The following is a 16,510-nucleotide window of genomic DNA, read 5'->3' as shown; positions in this document are numbered from 1 at the left end:
ATATAGATTCTAGTTAATTTAGAGCACTGGCTTTTTCGTACAATAAATCAACGACACCCGACAAGTTCTTGATCAAGTCCAACGAGGCCTCGTAGGAGGCATCCTTCTTTGGTTCGTCGTAGATTACAAGCCATCCGTTGCCTTGGTCCAAGACACCATAAAAGATCTTGTCCAAGATCATCTGGGACAATTTGCCCTCAACTTGCTTCACGTTCAAGCCAATGACTTTGGCAATGTGGTCCAACTCGACGCACTCGTAGGACTCGATGATTTTCAATAAGTTAACTTGCAACAACTGATCGTATAACGAGTTGAAGTGGTTCTTGATGATTTCGTCGCTTTTCAACTCCAGTTGATAGGCAATCAAGCTGTGTTCGAACTCCTTAAGCGATCTGTTGGAGTAGGCCACTGCAATGGCTTTCATGGCGTCAATCTCCCGCGACTGGTACTGCAACACGTTTTTGTTTTTCAAGATGTTATTGACATCGTCGATCAAGTTCAACATGATTTTGGAAAGGAGCATGTACTTCAACACTTTGATTGACGTCTTGCTGCCTTCTTCCAGCAGTTGCGAGTTGAAGCCTTCAAAACTCTCGTAGAAATAGGAAAAAGCCGTCTTGTAATCCTTATCTTCCATGTTCAAGACTCCACTTTGGCAATCCAACTCTGCTTGCAAAACCGTGGGGCAGTAGATTGAATTCGCTGAGGTTCTAGCACTGGTTAAAGCGGCTTTTGCCTTGGCAATGTTTCTCAATGCGTGGTAAACTTTACTCTCCAATAATTGAACTTCAACGAGCGACGACTTGTCATCTAGCTTTTTGTATTCTCTAAGCAAGTCATTGATGTACTTTAATGCCTCGTGATATTGGTGCTTTTGATATAACAACTCGCTCAACTTCAATTGCAAATTCTGCCTCAAGAATGACAACTTGGACTCTACCGCCCAGTCGATCGAGTCTCTCGTGGCCTGGATTTGGATATCCAACGCATTGGTTAAATTGTCGAAATCTTCAATCAAAGTCCTGACAATCTTGGCCGTTTTCGACTTGGCGAATTTGCCCAAGAGGTCTCTTGATTCTGCTATTAGTTGTGCAAGGCGCGAGGGCTGGTCGAGAGTCTTGAACACTTTGCCCAATTCCAAAATTGCGCTTTCTTGAGTCTGGAGTTGCTTGCTCGTGGGTGTTGAGCTCGACTTGTTTTTGGCTTCTTCGAGTATTTGGCTGTATTTCAAAATGGCCCCGTCGCAGTCTTTTTTGCCGGCGGCGTCTCTTGCCTCTGCAAGTAAAGAATCCAGCATTGTCTTTTTGGCAGCTCTCTTTCTTCACCCGTGGATAGCTTGTTCTGGGGAGTTTCTTTGGTTCGGCACCTGGAGGTTTTGCCATCAACTGAAAGAGGTGGTTGTCGGAGTGTTGAAGAAATAAAGAAAAACCGGCGCTACCACATGGGGCCATGGACGGGTTAATTTTTCACCACCACCACCACCACCAAGAAGGCACCATCCAAGAGCTCTTGCTTCAAAAAAGGACCCCCCCAACCACCTTTTGAGAAGGGAAGGACTAAGACAATGATGGCGAATCGGCTACTACCGCTTACACGGGCGGGTGGGACGCTAAACTTTGTCCGGTTCTACGCCGCGGCAAAGCCCAAACCGCAGTCCAGGTTCCGTCGGCTCGTGGAATATACCCAGTCACGCTACTTCCAAGACAAGACCATGCCCAAGATATACCTTTCCGCGATTGTGGTGTCCTTTGTGCCGTTGTACTTTTACATGCGCGACCGGTACCATGAGGATAAACAGCTTGCTCATATCAACAAGAAATACGCGGAGGACCCCTCGTCGTTGAGTGAATATGAGTACTTGGCGCTCAAGTCGTTGAGTCATGGAGACAAGTTGCGTCCATTGGAGAGAAAAAAGTACAAGCTTTACCAATTGATGAGGAAGGAGTTTAGGAGGAAAAATTTCTTTAATGGTGAAATGTTTAATCCCTCTCCACAGGAGTTGGAAGACTGGTATCTGAAACAGCACAGGTGGACGAAAAAAGCCGCGGCACCTGTGTTGGACAAGGCGAAGATCGACGAGCGTGCTAACGATGGTACCAGTGGGCTGTCGTTGGAGCTGGAGTTGGACTATGCGCGTAATGGAGACAACACGTCGGTGATGCAAGCCGAGGATACCACTGATTTTTACGATGCCAAGGCCAAGGAGTACGACGATGCCGTGAAATGGGAAGAAAGGGGCATCTTGATGGGCGGCAAGAGAAGATGGTTGATGTCACACATCAAGGGCGATGTCTTGGAAATTGCGTGCGGTACTGGTCGAAATATCCCCTATCTTTCGTCCTACATCGACAAGGTCAAGTCGTACACGTTTCTCGACTCGTCGCAGAATATGGTGGAGATAACCAAGGACAAGTTCCACAACGCGTTTCCGCATTTTAAAAAAGTTGCCTTCACCAAGGGCAAAGCTGAAGATCTTTTGGAGATGGCGGGAGACGACCAGAGTCTCAAATACGATACTATCATTGAAGCATTTGGACTTTGTTGTCATGAAGACCCCGTGCGCGTGTTGCAGAACATGGCAAGCTTGCTCAAGCCCGGTGGGAGGATCATCTTGTTGGAGCATGGACGGTCAAAGTGGCAGTTTATGAATAACCACTTGGATTTCAGAAGCAAGAAAAGATGGGAGACTTGGAAGTGCAGATGGAACTTGGACATTGGTGAGTTGGTGGATGAAGCGGGTTTGGATATCACGCAGGAGAAGCGAGCTCATTTGAGCACCACTTGGATGCTCGTGTTGAAGAGACCTGAGGATCCCAAAAATCAGGATGAAAAGCCGTTTTTGGATAAATTGTTTGGAAGACGGAACGAGCCGATCAAAAAATGAGAGCCAACTTCCCCCCCCCCCCCCCCCCGCCCAAATCAGAATGAAAAGCCGTTTTTGGATAAATTGTTTGGAAGACGGAACGAGATGATCAAAAAATGAGAGCCAACTCAACCCCCCCCCCCCCTCTCTTGTATATAGAATAGTGAACTTTTCGACATGTTTTTATTAGGTGGCGCATTTTAACGACCGCTTAATTGTTTGTTTTTTTTTTCAACATCTCCCACACGATTTTTTTTTCATCCTCTTTTTCACGATCAAGTGAACCACGACAGGGTCAATCAAGTTGAGTTAGCTCCCCTGACATGTTTAGAGTATTCCCACTTGCATTTCGACTAGGAAGAAACTTGACTACAGCAGCAAGTGTAGAATCGCTTCCGCAGCTCCACCCACTCCTAATCCAACGAGCGCAGGACCTTACCAAACAACAGCATCAGCTTCAAGCTCAACTAGAGACATACGATGCAGAACTACAGGAGAAATACGACCGAATATCGCATATCCTCGACAAGTTTAACCAGTTTCTGCAGCTCAAGCAGGAGATTGTGGAGTTGGCCTCGATCCGCGAGCCCGAACTACTCGAAGACGCGCAGGAGGAACTAGCACTGATGATACCGCGATACACGCTGCTCACGAAGGAATTGAGCACGAATCTACTCCCGCGCGTGAAGTACGCCGAGAAAGGGTGCATCGTCGAGTTGCGGCCCGGGATCGGCGGCAGCGAAGCCAGTTTGTTCACGGACGACTTGATGCAGATGTACATCAATTTCTGCGTCGTCAACAAGTGGAAGTACGAGATTGTCAGCCGCGCGACTTCGTCGCTGGGGTACGTCAACGAGTGCATTCTAAGCGTGACCCACGGTGGAAGCTTCGATATCTTGAGACACGAGAGCGGCGTGCATCGAGTCCAGCGGATCCCCAGCACGGAGTCCAAGGGGCGCATCCACACCTCGACTTCGGCGGTGGTGGTCTTGCCGCAGCTAAGCGAGGGGACCGAGTCGAGCTTGAAAGACGACGAGATGCAGTTTGCGCCGGGGGAGATCCGCGTCGACACCATGCGTGCTGGGGGAAAGGGCGGCCAGCACGTCAACACCACCGACAGCGCCGTGCGCGTGGTGCATTTGCCCACGGGGATCCAGGTGGTGCAGCAGGACGAGCGCAGCCAGCCGCAGAACAAGGCCAAGGCCTTTGCCATCTTGCGGGCCAGGTTGGCGGAGAAGGAGCGCGTGGAGGAGATGAACAAGCAGAAGCAGATGCGCACGCTGCAGGTCAGCTCGACCGACCGCAGCGACAAGATCCGCACTTACAATTGGCCGCAGAACCGCATCACGGACCACCGATGCGGGTTCAGTTTGCACGATATCGACGGGTGCATGCTGGGCCTGCGGCTCATGGAGATCATCAACCGCGTTGCAGAAGTTGAGTACCAACAACGGTTAGAGGATTTGTTGCTGGACACTGGTGACAGTGGCAGTAGCAGTAGCAGTAGTAGTAGTAGCTGAGTCCCCGCTAAAGAGGGGTACATGTGTGTGTCTGTAAATAGGAAACGTCTAGGTCTAGCAAGTATACGAGGAACGGAAAAGAACACGCAATAAGACACACGTATACACTCGGAATTATACCGTGTCTTGTTGTTGTTGATCTTTTTGTTGTTTTTTTACAATCAATTTAGTAGCGGACACATTGCCATTGTTGGTGGTGGTGGCGTCGTTGTTGTTGCTTGGAAAGGAGTGGCGTTTTAGTCGTTTTTGAGAAGAGAGAAGCAAACCAGCACGGCCAAAGAAGCCACTTGTGCCAGCGTAATTACGAGGCATGTTTGGAGGAAGAGTTGGAGTTAGAGGTTGAAGTAGAGCTGGAGTTGGAGGTTGGCGATAGTGGGTGCCGTGGCTTGTTCGAAAACTGGTCACGTGCACTCGCTACGGAAAACTCCGTAGCGAGTGCACGGCCTCAGTCGTGGCGAGGCTCGCCGGCGTCTCGCGTCTCCTCTCGCGGCGTCTCGCGCCACCTCTCGCGGCGATTGGCGGCGATTCGCGGTGCTGTCGCGGTACTGTCGCGGTACCGTCGCGGTGGGTCTCGCCAGGAGCGCCCAGCAACAACGGGGCGGTGGGCTCGCCTTTTTTTCTTTATTTTTTTTCCCTTTCTTTTTTGTTGCAGTGTGTGAAGAAGAAGCTCCAGAACACACACCACTCGGGTGGATACACATATACATATAGATAAATATACCAGTGGCAGTAACCACAACTGGTCTTAGAGAGGTTCACGTTTAGGAAGAGACTCGCAGCTACATTCACTCACTCCAGTCAACTCAACTCAGCTTCACTGCTAGGCATCTATATTTGACACTCACACTCTTTCATACCCCCCCCCTACCTAGATAAATTAGAAATATCACGAGATTATGCGCTTTGGCCTGCTACGAACGAGAGCCTCGCTCCAGCGTTTATATTGCATCTTCCACTTCCCCTTGTTGCTCCTACTACTACAGCCACCGCGGGTTTGTGCGATAGGAGTTCAAATCGAGCCCCTCAAAAACATCGCCAAGAACCACAACCAGAAAAGCTCGTTGTCGAATCTCCACAACTGCGTCAGCTACGAGACGGCGGTGCGAGATATCATCTTCTTGACCATCTCGGAGGTGGCCAACTTGCCCTCGCAGGAGTTGAATTTGCTCGTGTTGGACAACCGCGGCAATGTCTTGCTCAACCAGCTCAACTTGGGCAAGTTCAACCGCAAGTTGGAGCTCATTGTGTCGAAGCTGGACGAGCGAAGCGGGCTCGTCCACGTGTGTTTTGACAATCTCTACAACGACCTCTCGTGGTCCTTCCAGCCGCGGGCATTTGAGTTCCAGGTGCTGGTCAACATCAAGAATGACATTCAAGTCACCGACTACGGCATCTATAAGCAGTATTTCAGCTACATGAGAAGCGAGAACGACAACAAAGGCGAGGTCGACGAAAAGGGGTTCGACGTCAAGATGAACATGGTGCAGTTGGACTTGGACAACATTGTCGAGAAACTCGTCAAGCTGTACGAAACTACCCAAGAGCTACTAGAGCAGGAGTTCAAGTTGCGAGATACAAACGAAGAAATCTTTACCGGGTACACTTTGATCAGCATCGTGCTATGCTGGACCATATTTATAGCTGGTGTGGTTCAGTTGATCTATTTCCAGTGTTATTTAAGACGGAAAAACGTTGTATGAAGGCGCCGTGGCTGTTGTTGGGCGTGATACGTTATAGACTTGAACAAAAAAGAAAATTTGGCATTTAATTATTAATTTTACAATCATTAATTTTCAAAAAAAAACTTGTAATCCTCAATGGTACGCTTTTTCAATGGACCTTGGAACACTAGACTCCACGCCTATACTGTATACTTGTTAAAAAAAAAAAAAATTGCAATTGGCAAATCTCCAGTTCCGGACTCTGAAGAAAAGACCAGCGCCCTGGATCCACCAACTCTGCTCTTGAGATAAGGTCAGGTTCCGCATCGCATGTGGGTCTACAACGTGGTTGAAGGTATATAATAACGCTAGAATTATAACTGCTCCGTGATGTAATAATGTCAACGTGTCAAAAATCACGAGACCCAACCGGCACGTGCGTGTGCGGCGCGAGCCGCTTTATGGTTCTCACGTGATGTGTTTGTCGCGACACGGGGTCTGCTATTCTCACGACATGAGGCTGCGGTTCACATTTCCGCATTTGGTTTCCATTATCTATATACCATAGTTGTATCGTATCAAGTTTTGGGGACCAGAGCCTGACCCGCTTTAACCTCTCATCTTCTCGCTGTTCAAGACCTCGCGACACAACAGTTCCATGGCCTCGGCGTCGATCAAACTGCCCGCGTTGGCATAGGCCAAGCTGGCCTCGTACCCCATCACGATCCGCTGCTCAGTGATGCCCAACTCGCCAAACGCCAAACACTTGATCACGTTGTAGTACCGCGCAATGTTGTTCCTCGTCGCTAGATTGATCTCCTCGTTCTTGTCGCTATAAATCTCCCATGAACTCTCTTCTTCTAGTCTCGTGATGGAAACGGACGCTTGTCCCGGCGCATAATCCTTGCCCGCTTGAGCGAGTTTCGAGCCGGTAGAATTCACGTTGGTTTGAGGCGTCTTTTTGATGGCGCCGGTCTTGTAGAGCCAGATGTATCCGTTGACGCCGATGATCACCGACACGTTGCCCGGCAAGTCGTGCGCGTGGTTCTTGGATTTGACAATGAGCGAAGCGGGCACCTTGACGAATATCCCGTTGCGCAACTTGCCGTATTTGAGCGAACGAGTATGTAAGGAAGCGATGCCGTTGTTGAAGATCGTCTGCACTTCGCAGTTGAGCAAGTCCCCCTCTTTGAGGAAATTCCGCATTTGCAACTCGTCCGACTCCGATTTCCGACGAAGTATCCCGCCGGGCAAATTGACCGAACCCAACATTAGCACGGCGTCCTGCTTGGTGCCGATGTCGACCTTCCATCTCTTGTTGGCGACTTCGGTGATTCGCCCCACCACATGGTCCCCCGTCTCGGGGCTGTATTTGCCGCGGATGGCGTTCACGCTGAGGAGACGGTTGACTCGCGAGATCTTCCCCACGACTGAGCTGTAGGTCTTGTCGTTGATGAAGTAGGTGCCGTGCCCTTTCATCCAGATCGGGTCCTCGGTGATTAGCTCTCCCGGGGTGACGATGGCGTGCTGCGATAAAGCATGTCTCTCATGGCTCTGGTAGTGATCGTCCTGGTCCTCGTCGTTGTCGTTCATTTCCACATCTTCCACATCTTCTAGATCCTCCTCCTCCTCTGCAAAATCGGCCCTTGGTGCAGGCCTTGTTACGCTTATTACGTCCGCTACTTCCATGGCGATGAATCTTGATCTGTGTGTAGCAAAAATTGGGAAATAAACAACCAGCGCAATTCAAAATTCGCAACTCGCAAGTCAAAGTTTGGAGTTTATCGATTCACTCCATCGCTTCATCATCGCGAGCCGTTGGCTCTTTTTTTTTTTTAAGGCACCCCCAAGAGACCAGTAGGGCCTTGCTTTTACCCCTTCCCCCCCCCCCCCCTGTATGAACTACAAGATTCTATCCAAGTTAGCCAAAAGCACCAGACGCCAAACCATAATGTCGAAATACCACCCTCCCGTGAACCGCAACATGCGCGAATTGGACCGCGCTTTTTTCAACATCGACATCCCCATCATGTGCGCCAAGTTCACCAAGCCGCAGTACTTGCCCCAGTTTATAAAATCGTGCCAGCTGGAAATCTTCTACTTGCCCAACGTCAAGCATATCATCGACAAGGACAACATGAAAGCGGTGCTCTTGCGCGAAGAGGTCAAGTCCGCCCGCGACTTATCCCCGCTCGCTCAAACCAAGCTCGAAGAATACGAGATGAAACTCGCGCCCCACACCGTGCATCTAGATTACGAATTTTGGAAAAGCGATGAGATCTTAGCCGCCATCTTGCCGGAGCACTTGGTCCAGGAGATCCCCAGCGGGTTCGCCACGGCGGGCCACTTGGCGCACATCAACCTCAAGGAGGAGTTCAAGCCCTACGGCGCGCTCATTGGACAAGTCATCTTGGACAAGAACCCCGTGTTGAAGACGGTGGTGGATAAAAAAAACTCCATCTCGAACCAGTTCCGCACCTTCCCGTTGGAGCTTTTAGCGGGCGAGCCCAACTATGAAGTCGAGCAGCACGAGAGCGGGTGCAAGTTTAAGTTTGATTTCAGTAAGGTCTATTGGAACTCGCGGTTGAGCACCGAGCACGAGCGGTTGGTCGCCAAGTTCGCGCCGGGGGAGGTTGTCGGGGACGTTATGGCTGGTGTGGGGCCCTTTGCGTTGCCGAGCGGCAAGAAGGGCACCATTGTGTTGGCGAATGATTTGAACCCCGAGAGTTTCAAGTATTTGCAGGAGAACATTGCGATTAACAAAGTCGATGCGTTTGTCGAAGCGTACAACTTAGACGGGCGCAAGTTCATCGAGGATGCCGCGCTGATCCTCGATGGTTTCGCTAGCAGAGGCCCCATTGAGAAGAAAATGGTGAAACGGGCCAAGAATGGTACCAAGCTGGCCTCGGTGGAAACTATCCATGTGCCGCGGTTCTACCACCATTTCGTGATGAATTTACCCGATTCAGCAATCACCTTCCTCGATGCTTTCGTTGGTTTGTATTCAAAGTGTCCGCAGATCAAGAGCGAGCCGGGTTTCAAATTGCCCTGGGTTCACGTGCATTGTTTTGAGAAATTCGAGAATGGCGAAGGGCCGACGGTAGAGGAGTTGAGCGAGCGTATACGTCGACGGATATGCAAGTTGATTGACTTTGAGTTGGATTTTGAAAAGATGGAGTTTCACCAGGTGCGCATGGTGAGTCCCACCAAGCCCATGTTTTGCGTTTCCTTCCAGTTACCGGAGGAAGTTGCGTTCCGGACCCAATCGGGTAGGGTATAAATTAAAGTTCCCGAAAGGGGACACCTAATAGAGAGAGGGTCAAAGTAGGAAGAATTGGCCAGCTAAATAGTCACTATATTTCACCAATACACAACTAATCTCAAAAGCTCGCATTTTTCCAACCTTCACCATGAAAAAAACAACCATGTGAAAAGTCTGAGCTTGGGATTTAGAACCTGGCACCTTCATCGTGGTCAACATTGGCGATTTGTTGAGCTACTAGACCAACGGATTGCTCAAGTCTACCATCCATAGAGTCAGGTTCGAAGACCGCGAAACAAGGAAAGAAGATCGCTATTCGTTAGTGTTTTTCTGCCATCTCAATACCGATACTTTGGTGGAGCCCGTGCCTAGTGGCTTGGTCACTAGCAATGGCAGTAGAGGTGTTGCTCGCGACCAAGCGACTGGGAAAAACCCTCACTGCGTTTCAGTTCTTCCATAACCGATTGGCTCCTGATATTGAACTCTATTTTTTGCTAATAGAGATTCATGTAAGAAACAGCCTGATTACGAACATCTTGTAGGAGGTTGACCTTGTTCTTTTGCGCTCTCTCTCTGTTCTTATGCTATTTCTGGCATGATAACGTCAATAGTGCAGTTACGTTGTTTGCCGTCCATTGAGGTCACCGCTCAAATCTCTGTAGACTTAAATTGTACTAAATTTAAAGAGAAATGGCTGCAAAAAAAAAAACAAAAAAATGAACAAATTGCTGCGAAATTGCCAAACTTATGGACGGTCAACACATTTCTCTTTGACATCCAAGACAGACGAAATTGGAGTCAAAAAGAAGCGAATGAGGGAGCCATGCTTGTTGATGATATTGGAGGGAAAAGAGTGGACACTTGAAAAATTCCAAAAAAAAAATGTGATTTCGCCCAGGATCGAACTGGGGACGTTCTGCGTGTTAAGCAGATGCCATAACCGACTAGACCACGAAACCTCCAATTGGTTTTGCAAGGCCTTGGTATTAACTTGTTAAGCTAACGTGCTAACTCTTCTGGCTCACCCATCTTGGCTTTATCATGAGGCACATTGCATAGTTTTTTGAAACCCCGGTGGCTGGTGAAAACCGGGCTCAGCGTTCTCGAAAAGTCTGTTCCTTGACTTAGCTCGAGCCCCCCCCTGGAACCTAAAGTCCCCAAGGTGCACCGATACCGCGCAGACGGCGGCGGTCATCTCCTGCCCCCCCTCCCCCTCTGGTTACTAATTTTAACAAACTCTCAGGTGAATGTGAACTTGCTTAGTCACACCCTTGCTCTTGGCTTTTCAGGGGCTAGAGCTGGGGCTGAAGCAGTGTCTGGGGCTGGAAATGAGAGAAAATTGATTGGTTTACGTGAAGCATCCCCCGTACCAAAAGCGGAATTCTCCACCCGCCACACACCAAGACAGGCGAATGTTACTTGTATCAAAATATAATTTCAGGAACAAACAAGCAATACGAAGAAGGAGAAGAAGAAGAAGAAGAAGAAGAATGGTCCCTGTCTGTGTCTCTGGTACATGTATCTTGATGTACGACTTATACCGCCGAGGGCCCCATGCCCGTTTGGGACACAGGACCGCACCGCTACCAAACGGAGATGATATTGCGGCTCTTTGTCTTTTTCGTCTTATCTACTGCCGGGAGCAGGTAACATCACAACCGAATAACTGCCCCGACAACAACAAAGACTATAACAACTGCCAATTGGAAGAAACAGGTTACTCAACTGTATTCCACCCTCATGGCTTAACTTCTCCGTATTTTTTTTTTTTTTGGTTTTTTTTTTTTGAAGATCTCCTCCTTTTTCCATATCATAAGCCACCATTCCATTCAGTCGAAGTTAAGCCCATTCAGTCACTCAATTGTTATGCCCGTTCAGTCGCCGTTATCATATAGCGGGTCACCCATCTCGATCCGCGACACGCCTTTGCTATCGTCGGTGATATCGAATGACCCCCTGGCAATTGTCGATTTCATCCAGCGTCAAGAACGAAGAAACTATCGTGTGGGGATCACGTTGTTGGTGGTATCGGTCGTGACGTGGGTCACGGGGCTCGAGTTGGTGAATGGTGTTCTCAAGACTAGCGACTACCGCAAACCGGTGCTATTTGCCATCATCACCGGCTCGTGTTTCTTGGTCAATTTCCTCCCTGATCTATTGCTCATACCACAACTATTCAAGCGGAAAAAGCAAGCGCATGAAACGGGCGAGATCGAGCCCTTGTTGACTAAACGCGAGGAGAAGGAAGCCCAGAATGAAGAAGAGATGACTGGTGCGCAAGTTGCCACACTAGCGTTTTACATTGCTGTGATTTATTTCACCTACAATTTGCTCGTGATGGAGGCGTTGCAGTACACATCTGCCAGCAACCAGACGGTGATTGGCTCCACGACGGCGGTGTTCACGCTCTTGATGGGATGTGCGTTAAACACGGAAAGATTCAGTCTCAAGAAGGCCATCTGCGTGTGTTTTAGCTGTCTTGGCGTGTTTTTAGTCAACACCACCGCTAGGAAATCCGACGGCGAGGGCAAGTTTGAGCCCAAGGACCCCAAGTTGGGCAACACGCTCGCTTTAGCTGGTGCGTTCCTCTATGCGTGCTATTTGCTCGTGATGCGCATCAAGTGCGGGGGCTCGAGCGGGAAAACCACCAACGAGAGACGCTTGTTTGGCTACGTGGGCGTGATTACAATTCTAATGGGGATCCCCATCTTGATCGCGGCGGATTTCTTTGGCGTCGAGACGTTTGAGTTGCCTCCTCCGCTGGAAAGATCAACCATCTTCACTAGCGTGTTCATAAACGGGGTGTTTTCCGTCATATCGGATTTCACCTCCATCTTGGCGATGCTCTTGACGAGCCCGCTCGTGGTCTCGCTCACTTTGACCTCGTCGATCCCCATCACCATCTTTGTCGATTACATGATCTTGATCTGGACGGGCGAGCCCATCCACTCCACCAGCTTTGTGTATGTCTTGGGCATTCTATGCATTCTTGTTGCTGTCTTGATGGTGAATTTGAATTCATCAGCTACGGATGAGATGATTGACGATGTGATTGAAGATGCCTTGGGCAACGCCATCACGCACGATCAGGTGTTGTCGCCCATATTGTCGCCGTTATTGGAGAGACCCTCGCTTTCGATGAAGCCTTTCCTTGTCAAGTCCCCACTTTGGCAGCAGCAGCAACAGGAGGCGACGACGACGACACTGCTGCTGCTGCTGCTGAAGATGCTGGTGTTGCACCTGCCTCCTGCGACCAGAGTTGATATCCCCAGGATACCAATGTTCAATTTGAACGAAAACGATGAAAGCCCACCCACACATAACCGGAACCACCATCCTAAACTATACGAATCGCCAAGCAGCTACCAGAGCAACCCACAATTGCCATCGTTTGTCGTTACTTCTGGTAACAACCACCGCTATCGAATCGAATTAAAAGACGAAAACGACGATACACTTATAGACGTTTGAACATTACATATCTATAAATATATATTTATTTATATATACAAATTTGAATGGAAAACAGAGTAAAAACAGAGTAAAAAATAAAAATTTATACATGTTAGTCTATTATTTGCAAGTCTCTCAGTCCCTGTTGATGCTGGTGTGGAGCTTGTGCTCACGCATAAACAAGGAGGAAACAAAGCCGAGGATTATAGTGAGCAAGGCAAAATAGAATGCCCCTTTGCAACCAGCATCGTACGAGCTTCGAATGGCTCCTTTGACGTACTCGGGAGCGTCATTGACGTAGCTTGTACTGTCCAAAGCCTTGGCAATGATTTTCGCCGCTTTCTTGGGGTCACTCACTACCGCATTAACGTTTCTCGTCAATTGCTGGAGCACAATGTTCAGGAAAATGGCCGAGGCAATCGAGACACCCAAAGTGGAACCGGTGGATCTGAATGTGTACTGGATCGATGTAGTGCACGCCTGGAATTTCATGGGAGCAGCAGCAATCAACGCGAGCAACGTCACGGTCAAGATTGCAGCGTAGCCCAACCCGGAAGGGATCAATAAGATGAATTGCTGCCACACTGGTGTTTGCGGAGTCAACAACGTGATTTTGACAACACCCAAGATCGACAATATCCCGGAAAACACAGCTAGTTTGTAGTATTTCCCAGTCCGCTTCATGTAGTAGCCTGCACCAACAGATCCACACGAGACTCCAAGGAAGTTGGGAACCAATCTCAACCCGTTTTGACTTGCAGTGAGGCTCATCACCGAGGTGAAGTAGATGGGGATGTAGAACAATGTGGTAAACACCGCCATGGTGTAGAACCAATTGGTCAACGACGAAGCGAGCACGGTTCTATTGCCCAATAACTCAATAGGAATGATCGGCTCAGCACTAACGTAAGCTTCAACATAGACAAATGCCAGGATAAGTACAAAACTGCTCAAGATCAACCCCAAGAACGAGTTTGAGCTGTATGCGATTTCTCTACCTCCCATCGAGGCAGCAGTCAAGAACAACATCAACGAGCTGATCAAGCAGAAACTGCCCAAGAAATCCACCCGTTTCAACTTTTGCCTAATGTCTTCTCCATGCATACCCAACCCAGGCGAGCCAGCAGGTAATTTCAAATTAAAGAAAATCGCAAGACCAACAATCAATGCCAATGGCACTTGCAAAGCAAATACCCATTTCCAACCCAAAGTATCCGCAACCAAGCCACCAACAATACCACCCGATGCCGAGCCCAATCCGAAAAAAATGTTTGCTAGCCCTTGGTACAATCCGCGATCTCTCAAGGGGATCAAATCCGACATGGTCATGGTGCCAATCGAAGTCAACCCCGAGCCACCGATTCCAGTGACAAACCGGCCAAAGACTAGCCACCACAACGAGTCGGTGACGCAGATCATACACCCAATACCAAAGAGTAAACTGCATCCAAGCAACAACGCGCGGCGGCCAAATATATCCGAAATCTTGCCGAAAATGGGCTGGAACGCCGCCGACGACAACAAGTACGCTGTCGCGATCCAAGAAATGTTTTGCACTGCGTGTAGTTCCGATGCAATTAGCGAGAGTAGCGTTGTCACGACCGTGGCGTCCAATGCCGCAAGGTAGGAGGCCATGAACAAGCACGACACCACCGTGTATAATTGTGCCCGGGGCAACGCGTATCCGCCATGAGGATCATCGATGGCGTAATTCTCCTCTGCCGCAGCGAGTGTCGATTCGTCCGAGGGTGCAATTGAGCCGTAGCTATGCGATTTGAGGTTCGCTTGTGAGATTAGCGACCGCTCATTCGCTGCGAGTTCCCCTGCTATAATACCGGACGTTCCTGCCGAAGGGTCATGGATGATGTTCGGGGACAAGTGAGGAATGAGGTCGTGGTGGTGCTCGTGTGAATCCTTCTTATCCGGCATTCTCTGGGAGGTTCTTTTTTTTGTAATCTGCCTGTTTTCAAGATGTCCAGAGCGACTTGAAGCTCAACGACTCGTGGTGGAAAAAAAATTGAAAATTGAAAAATAAAAAAAAAGAAAAATTCACAGTCGTTTTGACCCCCCTCCTCCCCCCCCAAATTCTCTTTTTCTTGTTCAATGACGGGAATCTATAGATAATTTGTCAGAAACTTAAGATAATGGCCTGTGCATATTACATTTCGGTTGCTTATAAACCCTGGCCATAACGATGGTGGTGGTGGTGGTTATGGTAATTGTAGTGTGGCTCAATTTTATTGGGAAAACAATTCCGCTGATAAGCCCCCCCTAATGCGGGAAAGAGAGCATGTGCGGAATTTTCAGGTTCCGTTCTAGCACCAAATTTGATGAAACAGAGTCAAACATTGACAGGCAGACTGGACTAGTGGGAGAAGATGGATACCGGGCTCTAATATGGAATGTCTCTTATACATACCTGGCTCTTGCTGGGTCAAATGCAGTTTGGACCAAGCGCGGTTGAAATCATAGCGAGTGAAGCGGTGTTCTTTTTGGCCGCTAGTCTTTTCAGATCTGCAGCGATTTTCAACCAACCTTCAGGGATCAATCTTTTTTTTTTCATGATTTGTTGAAGCTGGATGATTCGCTGATCAAGAACCGAGGAGGCGAGTTGGTGTAGATGTGTTTCCACGAAAGAAAACCTCTTTTTGCCCCCGGTCAAAGTGTCGTCAAAGTAAGGTATCCACGCAATCACCTCTTCGAACCGCATAGAACCATAAGTGCACACTTTCAACCAAATATCGTAGAGCTCAGCAGCAAAGCTTCAGCATCCCAGCCACCTTATACTTAACCCACGCTCTCGCAAGTGCAAGACTCTCCTCTTAATCGAGGATTTGGTGCTGTCAAGGTGTGTAGCCTCGCGTTTCAATTTTGCTGCCAAATTTCGCCATAAAAAAATATTGAAATTGAGTGAGCCTGGCCTACACGCGTCTCATCCACCACGCTAGAGACTTTGACGGCAAGATGAGCACGATCAACGTCGGCGGGGACGAGATCCCCAAAGTGACCGCGTCGCTACTTCCCATGCATTTGCAGTATAGCGGTCCGGCTAAAACGGCCGAGTACTTTACGCCTTCACATGCAACGGAGACTCAACACGATGGCACTCAAGTCAAGACGGCTTATTTTCGAGGATGTAGGCTCGTGGCCAAGGAAGTCGATCTCAAGCAGTGTGAAATGCAGGGTTTTATTGTTAATGGCACCGAGGTTTTGGTAAGGGAAGCAAATGAACACCAAGAGAAGGAGGAAGAGGCTGGGGAAGAGGTCATCAAAAGTGTAAAGACGTTCGCTCCGACTGCCACGTTTGACAAGTTGGTCTTGTTTGGCCACGACGAAGAAGTCGAGCTGAGTGATCAGTGGCGGATGATTCCCGAGTTTTTGGAGGTCAGTAAGGTGGTCCACGGTTGAGCCGTGGACCACCTTACCCGCTAATCAAACCAACCAAACAACCATTCCCAAAGTAGTTGTTGTGAGAGCCACCCCCCGGCTCGTCTGGTCGACTATATGATGCGGATCTATGTGACACTAGCCTCGATGAGAAAACGCGTGTGGTTGGAAAAAAGAATCAAAAGACCCCGACGGAACCACCACGGAGCCACCACGGAGCCACAACGGTTCAAGACCTGGATCAGCAAAAAAGTTTGAGAGGGGTTCTTGCAGTAGCAAATGGGACATATAGCCTATAAAACTGTACATCAGTGTCAACAATCCTACAGGGATTCAAAGAACTCGTGTTGTATCAACTTCTCTC

The 16,510-nt window shown here is 48.9% G+C and overlaps 9 protein-coding genes across 9 annotated transcripts; 6 read left to right on the top strand and 3 right to left on the bottom strand. All coding sequences in view use genetic code 12, as the record gives it.

The window, feature by feature from the left end:
• Positions 1-13: 13 nt before the first annotated feature.
• LODBEIA_P51700 (uncharacterized protein) lies at positions 14-1,297 on the bottom strand (the record flags this gene model as incomplete). The annotated part of the gene is made up of 1 exon (XM_066975473.1): positions 14-1,297. One exon carries the CDS (start codon positions 1,295-1,297, stop codon positions 14-16), a length of 1,284 nt encoding a protein of 427 aa, XP_066832108.1.
• Positions 1,298-1,564: 267 nt separating this feature from the next.
• Positions 1,565-2,884, top strand: LODBEIA_P51690 (uncharacterized protein; the record flags this gene model as incomplete). Its single annotated transcript, XM_066975471.1, has 1 exon — positions 1,565-2,884. One exon carries the CDS (start codon positions 1,565-1,567, stop codon positions 2,882-2,884), a length of 1,320 nt encoding a protein of 439 aa, XP_066832107.1.
• A 302-nt stretch (positions 2,885-3,186) lies between these two features.
• LODBEIA_P51680 (uncharacterized protein) lies at positions 3,187-4,383 on the top strand (the record flags this gene model as incomplete). The annotated part of the gene is made up of 1 exon (XM_066975470.1): positions 3,187-4,383. The coding sequence occupies one exon, from the start codon at positions 3,187-3,189 to the stop codon at positions 4,381-4,383; it is 1,197 nt and encodes a 398-aa protein (XP_066832106.1).
• An 896-nt stretch (positions 4,384-5,279) lies between these two features.
• Positions 5,280-6,083, top strand: LODBEIA_P51670 (uncharacterized protein; the record flags this gene model as incomplete). Its single annotated transcript, XM_066975469.1, has 1 exon — positions 5,280-6,083. One exon carries the CDS (start codon positions 5,280-5,282, stop codon positions 6,081-6,083), a length of 804 nt encoding a protein of 267 aa, XP_066832105.1.
• A 570-nt stretch (positions 6,084-6,653) lies between these two features.
• Positions 6,654-7,733, bottom strand: LODBEIA_P51660 (uncharacterized protein; the record flags this gene model as incomplete). Its single annotated transcript, XM_066975468.1, has 1 exon — positions 6,654-7,733. One exon carries the CDS (start codon positions 7,731-7,733, stop codon positions 6,654-6,656), a length of 1,080 nt encoding a protein of 359 aa, XP_066832104.1.
• A 208-nt stretch (positions 7,734-7,941) lies between these two features.
• On the top strand, positions 7,942-9,324 carry LODBEIA_P51650 (uncharacterized protein; the record flags this gene model as incomplete). The annotated part of the gene is made up of 1 exon (XM_066975467.1): positions 7,942-9,324. One exon carries the CDS (start codon positions 7,942-7,944, stop codon positions 9,322-9,324), a length of 1,383 nt encoding a protein of 460 aa, XP_066832103.1.
• A 1,848-nt stretch (positions 9,325-11,172) lies between these two features.
• On the top strand, positions 11,173-12,777 carry LODBEIA_P51640 (uncharacterized protein; the record flags this gene model as incomplete). The annotated part of the gene is made up of 1 exon (XM_066975466.1): positions 11,173-12,777. One exon carries the CDS (start codon positions 11,173-11,175, stop codon positions 12,775-12,777), a length of 1,605 nt encoding a protein of 534 aa, XP_066832102.1.
• Positions 12,778-12,894: 117 nt separating this feature from the next.
• LODBEIA_P51630 (uncharacterized protein) lies at positions 12,895-14,688 on the bottom strand (the record flags this gene model as incomplete). Its single annotated transcript, XM_066975465.1, has 1 exon — positions 12,895-14,688. One exon carries the CDS (start codon positions 14,686-14,688, stop codon positions 12,895-12,897), a length of 1,794 nt encoding a protein of 597 aa, XP_066832101.1.
• Positions 14,689-15,723: 1,035 nt separating this feature from the next.
• On the top strand, positions 15,724-16,167 carry LODBEIA_P51620 (uncharacterized protein; the record flags this gene model as incomplete). The annotated part of the gene is made up of 1 exon (XM_066975464.1): positions 15,724-16,167. One exon carries the CDS (start codon positions 15,724-15,726, stop codon positions 16,165-16,167), a length of 444 nt encoding a protein of 147 aa, XP_066832100.1.
• Positions 16,168-16,510: the final 343 nt, after the last annotated feature.

The sequence above is a fragment of the Lodderomyces beijingensis genome (genome assembly GCF_963989305.1).
Source record: "Lodderomyces beijingensis strain CBS 14171 genome assembly, chromosome: 6".
NCBI classification, from domain to species: Eukaryota; Fungi; Ascomycota; class Pichiomycetes; order Serinales; family Debaryomycetaceae; genus Lodderomyces; species Lodderomyces beijingensis.
This window is presented reverse-complemented; position numbering and strand designations above follow the sequence as displayed.